This window comes from Nannobrachium achirus (genome assembly GCF_963921795.1).
Source record: "Nannobrachium achirus genome assembly, chromosome: 22".
Taxonomy (NCBI): domain Eukaryota; kingdom Metazoa; phylum Chordata; class Actinopteri; order Myctophiformes; family Myctophidae; genus Nannobrachium; species Nannobrachium achirus.
This window is the reverse complement of record NC_137829.1, coordinates 3141752-3147229: the sequence shown is the minus strand read 5'-3', so window position 1 is coordinate 3147229 and position 5478 is coordinate 3141752. Positions and strand designations below refer to the sequence as shown.

The window sequence follows — 5478 nt, the reverse complement described above, 5'->3', positions numbered from 1 at the left end:
TCAAAACATTCGACACCATCGCCTGACTAGCAGACACGTCTGGAGTGGACATTGTCCCGTCCCCGTGCACCGCAGACCTGGTGCTGCCTGAGACTGAAGCTTGATCCGAATGGGGACCGCTACCAGTAAGTGAGCCACCAGCATAAATGGAGAGGATATCAGGATCATCCTCTGGGTAAAGTGCCCTCCTGGAGGGAGATGCCTGCGAGGACGCTGTCCCCTGTGACACCGTAGTTGAGTGCTCAGCCTCAAACCTTCCCATTCGCTCTGAAAGGGACTGAATAGCAGCTAAAATCTGCCTCTGAGTGCAGTCCTCCGAGTCTTCCACCTGTGTGGAGTGAGCAGTACGCTTGGAAGGCACAGGCTCACGAGACTTCCCATGGCGCCGATCAGGTGAGCGCCGTCGATGGCGTTTTCGGGAATGCCTGTCAGAATGCCCATGCACTGGCTCCTGACCAGGAGGCACTGACTCCTCCCCCAGGCCAGCACGCCGAACCCTCTCGGCATAAGGCAAGTCGCATGCTGCATCACACGGATCATCAACATCCTGCAACAAATGAGCCCTGCCCAAACAAGTGGGACACTCTCTGTGGCCATCACGGGGGTCCATAGCGGCCTGACAAAAACGACAGACCGGAGGAGCCATAGTGGTCTAATATCCAGTAACAACCTGCTTACAGTACGCGCACGCACCAGAGGTACAGCCGGACAAAAACCCCACTAGCTGCGAACAGCCTAGTATAGGGCAGTAATATAAAATGTTAAACTGAAAGAAACCTACTCGCTGCACACGAATGTGCGAGAGGAAAAGATAACAGTAAACCCACCCGCTGCGCACAGCGGACTTGGGGCCAACAAAATAACACGTGCACTGCACTAGTAGCACTACTGAATAACCCGCTTCTCAACTACTCACTGTACGCGCACGTACAAGAGGGAAAACGGACAACTCAAAATAAACACTTGATTGCAACAGCAATGTAGAATAATTAACCAAAGGAAAAACACCACCACCTGGATGGATATCCAACAGTAAACCCAGCGGCTGCGAACAGCGCACAAATGGGTATTATTAATTAACTATAAATAAACAAAGTAAGCCGGATGACGGCTGTTCCGCAATGGAACTCAACAATTGTAGCCTACCTGCAAAGAAAGCCTGTAGGCACAACAAACAACACGACAACGTGTAACACTAGCCTTAGCAATAGCACAACACTATAGGGCTATAGGCTACATAAACACACAAACACTGCGACCCACAGGGACACAAGGCGCCTGCACCGAAGTGAACGGGTCCCCAAGCAGTGTGTGAAAAACACTACGAGCAAATAGCAAAGTAGTCAAAACAATAATGCACTTTCTAGGTAGAAATGTTCGAAACATACTCACCCATCCGTGCAGGTCTCTTTCAATGAGGCGAGAGAGGCAAAGAGGAGGAGACGCTCTCACCCGGCATTGTTAAAGGTGAGACCGCCTCCCCGGGTCATGGGGGCATGACTTTGTTGGTATTTGGTCTCGTTAATAGGTAGAAGATGAGGGCATCATTCATGTTAATGACCGTAGTGACGGTCAGAGTGAGGTCGAAATAGATGGAGATATACCTCAGCTTCTCAAGATTAGAATCCTTGGGGGAGTGTCTGTGTTTATCTGCTTTGATACGGAGGAGGAGTCATCTCATGGAACGTGACATCATTAAACACGTACACCTTTCGTACTACTTCATTGTAACTGCGGTGCAGAGGTGTCATTTTGGAGAAGCATGAGGATGGAACAACGTGTGTTTCTACTACTCATCTTGGGGATGCTGTGTGCAGTGCAAGGCTGGACAACAACCTTTTGTAGGGGTAAACCCTGTCCAGAATATCATGTTGTACAGAACTATGGGGTGAGTAAGCTATTGTGTTCCTGTTCAAAGATAATTGTAATAACTAGATCCTTACCTGTGTTTAAGGGATCCTTACCTGTCCTCGGCCGTCCAATCTGTCACCCGTAGGATCTATTTATAATCTGGTTGGCCGAAATGTCATGTGAAGCTTCACCAATCCTCAAGCTTGAATATGGGCATATCGGACAGTCGGTCGGGCACAAGACAGACAGACAGACAGACAGCATTTTTCTGTAATTAGTGTAGTTGCCATTACTCTATTAGGGCAACCAGACTATTGTTCTAATAGTCCGGCCATTTTATTATAGTCAACTTTTAGCCAATCAGAAAGCAGCATTCTCGGTGACGTCACCATTATAGAGTAAGTCCATTGAGTTCAATGGGGGAGTGGTGCTAGCTTGAGGATTGGTCAAGCTTCACATGACAATTTGGCTTCCCAGATAATAAACGGGCAACCACATTTCCATTTCCAATTGCATCTTTCTAGTTTATAGATAGGCTACTGTACCTGCAAAGCCAAAGTGTGGTAAATACTAAATCTGAAATAAATAGATTTGGTGATTTTGGGGGATAAACAATTACCTCAAGAGCTGATGTACAATTAGCACTTGTATCTCATTTGGCTGACCATGTTGAAACACTTTTAAACCCATAGCGTGTATGAGATCCAACTCTCACACCTCATTGGCAATCTCTGAAATATGACTGTATTTTGCATAACTAATAGAATTTTAAGAAGGGGGTTGTTATCTGTCATTTACAGGAGTTTGAGGAGCGACAGTATGTTAGCACCAGATGGATTACCACCAAGGTCCAAAGTAGTTCCAACATTGATTTGATGGCTGCACATCAGAGGTTAAAGTCCTACTGTGAAGGAGACAACAAGGCAGGTCTGTAACAGGAACTCGTATAGTAACAATCTGAGTTGGAAAAAGTAGCCTACTCACATTTTCTACAAAAAGGAATAGTTCACCCACAAAATGACTTTTTTTTCCCTATGGAGATTGAGCTTTTTTTTTTTTTTTTGTCAGTTTGCTAAGACAAAAGTTTGATTATAGTTAATTTACCCCCATTGATTCCGGATGGGGACCCAAATGCATTTGTGTCCCCATCCGGAATCAATGGGGGTAAATTTATTGTAATACATTTTTTGTCTTAGGAATGCAACAAAAAACCAAGTCTCCGTGGCGTGAGAAATCAATAGCAAAAAAGTTATTTTGCGGTGAACTACTCCTTTAAGTAACCTTTATGAGTAGTCATGCTTGTTTCAGTTAAAAAAAATATTAAATGCGTCATTTTTGTCAAAATAACTGTCTGACAAGGTTTTTACTACTTGTTTTTACTACTACTTCTATCAAAATATAGCAAAAAAAGCTTAAACATGTAACCTCTAAACAAAAATGTCTTCTCTCTTCCAGGTGCTAAGGTTCCCAGAGGCACCTGGCCTGTTCTGATCACAGTGACAGAGGGAGAGGGAGTGTCTCTGTCATGGTTTGTGGGTGATGATACAGTGCTGCCCGACCCCAACGAACCCTCCATCATAGAAAAAGTCAGACCTGCTGCTACTGTATATGTCAGGTAAGAATGACAGCTCCAAGAACTATTTGTATGATGCATATCGTCGTTGTCGGGTGAAAACCTTGTATGTCCAAAACCGTTCATTTTGCATTTTAAATTGTAAAAAGGATTTAAACTAGTGAAAACAACCGATCTACAAGCACACAACGCCTCGCACGCACCGTGAGGCGCTGTGTGCTGTTTTCACTACTTTTGTGTGACGGCCTTGTACAATGAAGCAGGGCTAAGGGCTTTACTTTGCGCAAGAACGTACAAATGTGAAACTTGGAGATACGAGGTTTCCACCCGACAACGACGATATATTTTAATGAGCAATATGCGAGATATTAATTCACAGAATAGTTTAATTAATGTTGTTTTCTGATGTCTTCTTTTTTTTAAACCTGTTTTAGTCTGGTTTCAGTAAACATACTCATAAAACATGGAGCTATTGTTAAATTGTTTAATTAAAGCAAGTTTAGGAATATGAAAAGATTATCAAAAAAACATCATGTTATTACTTCAAATAATATCTCTTGTTCATTGTCACATGACTTTACTTTGCAGGGAATTCAGTACTATAGTGTCCCATGAGATTGGAAAGTACAATACAGAGAAGCTCCGTGAGGCCCTGGTGGAGGCTGCAAAATCTTTTGAGCCCAACAGGTACACAGGGGCAGGATACAACAGTCCCTGGGATATCTTCCATCAACACAATGAGGTGTGGGTGTACGCTGCCTGAGAACATAACTCAACCCAACAGGACTTCTGCAGTATTCTCATTTTCTTCCTGATGAGGCTCTTTTCTGGTAGTGAATCATGAATTAATGACACAATTTTAGAATAACAGTGTCTGGATTTATTTCAGTTGTATACTTCTTCGGAATGTTGAAAGGGTGTCCTCCTGAGACAATTTGAGCGGTTTTGCAAATTGTTTGAAATATCCTGTAACAAGACTAAGGTCTCTAGATTAATGGTGGGGAACTATTGCATGCTGGTGACATGCTACAAGAAGATGACAATTGAATGGGATTGCTGGCCGTACCGACTCCAAACCTCAGAAACCATCAATGGTATTCTTGATAAAGAGGTTCAGATCGGACAGACTGTGTCTGTGTAGAAGGAGTGTGAAAATGGGGTTTTAAAAAATCCAACATGGCAGACTATATGCAGGGTACTATGAGCAACTTTGTAAGGATATCACAGGCCCACTTAGTCTGTCTGATTTACAACTTTGCTCAAACTCAATGAAAACAATGGTGAGCAGAAGCACCAGCAGTGCTTGGCTCCCACTTTGTGACGTGTTGTAGATCTGCCATTTTCAAAGGATTTTCATTGATTCATTTGAAAACTTGTGAAATGGGACCTTCTGCTTTTACTTTTGGTACTTCAAGTGTATTTTGATGCCGATACTTTTGTACTTTAATTGACCTTGTGCGAGTGATCTGTAACTGTCATGAAACTGTACCTTTTTCCTATGCAAACTTCTAATAAAGTCTTCAATCAATCAATCAAACCAAGAAGTTGTGTGCCACGCCTCAATGATGTAAGTTTAGCGGAAGCCAGTGAAGGTCTTGGAGGACTGCTGTGTTGTGGTGTTTGGAGCCGTTGCTGATGTAAAGTGAGCAGATGAGTGCTGAACATGTTGGAGTTGCAGCAGTCAAGCCAGGATTTGGGGATCTGACTCTTCTCCTCCTTACTCCATGATCTGGAAAACAGAAAAACAAGATAAGAAAATTGTGAGACCATGCATGAAAGCTTCGATTTAAGAGTTACAGTACACAGAGTGAACTGTGTGTGTGTGTGTGTGTGTGTGTGTGTGTGTGTGTGTGTGAGAGTTTGTCTAGCTATACTTATGGGGACTAAACGCATGTTCACACAGTCACCTGCAGGGGACCTCTGACAGTGTGGGGACAAAATAGGTCCCCACAACGGTTAGGTTTAGGGGTTCGGTTTAGGGTTAGGGTTAGGGGTTAGGTTTATGGATAGAGGTTAGGGTAAGGCCACAGGACTTGCATAACAATGAATGGAAG

At 43.6% G+C, this 5478-nt stretch overlaps 1 protein-coding gene across 1 annotated transcript; it reads left to right on the top strand.

The window, feature by feature from the left end:
- Positions 1–1762: 1762 nt before the first annotated feature.
- Positions 1763–4187, top strand: soul2 (heme-binding protein soul2; the record flags this gene model as incomplete). Its single annotated transcript, XM_080753520.1, has 4 exons — positions 1763–1888; positions 2652–2778; positions 3307–3466; positions 4013–4187. 4 exons carry the CDS (start codon positions 1763–1765, stop codon positions 4185–4187), a joined length of 588 nt encoding a protein of 195 aa, XP_080609646.1.
- Positions 4188–5478: the final 1291 nt, after the last annotated feature.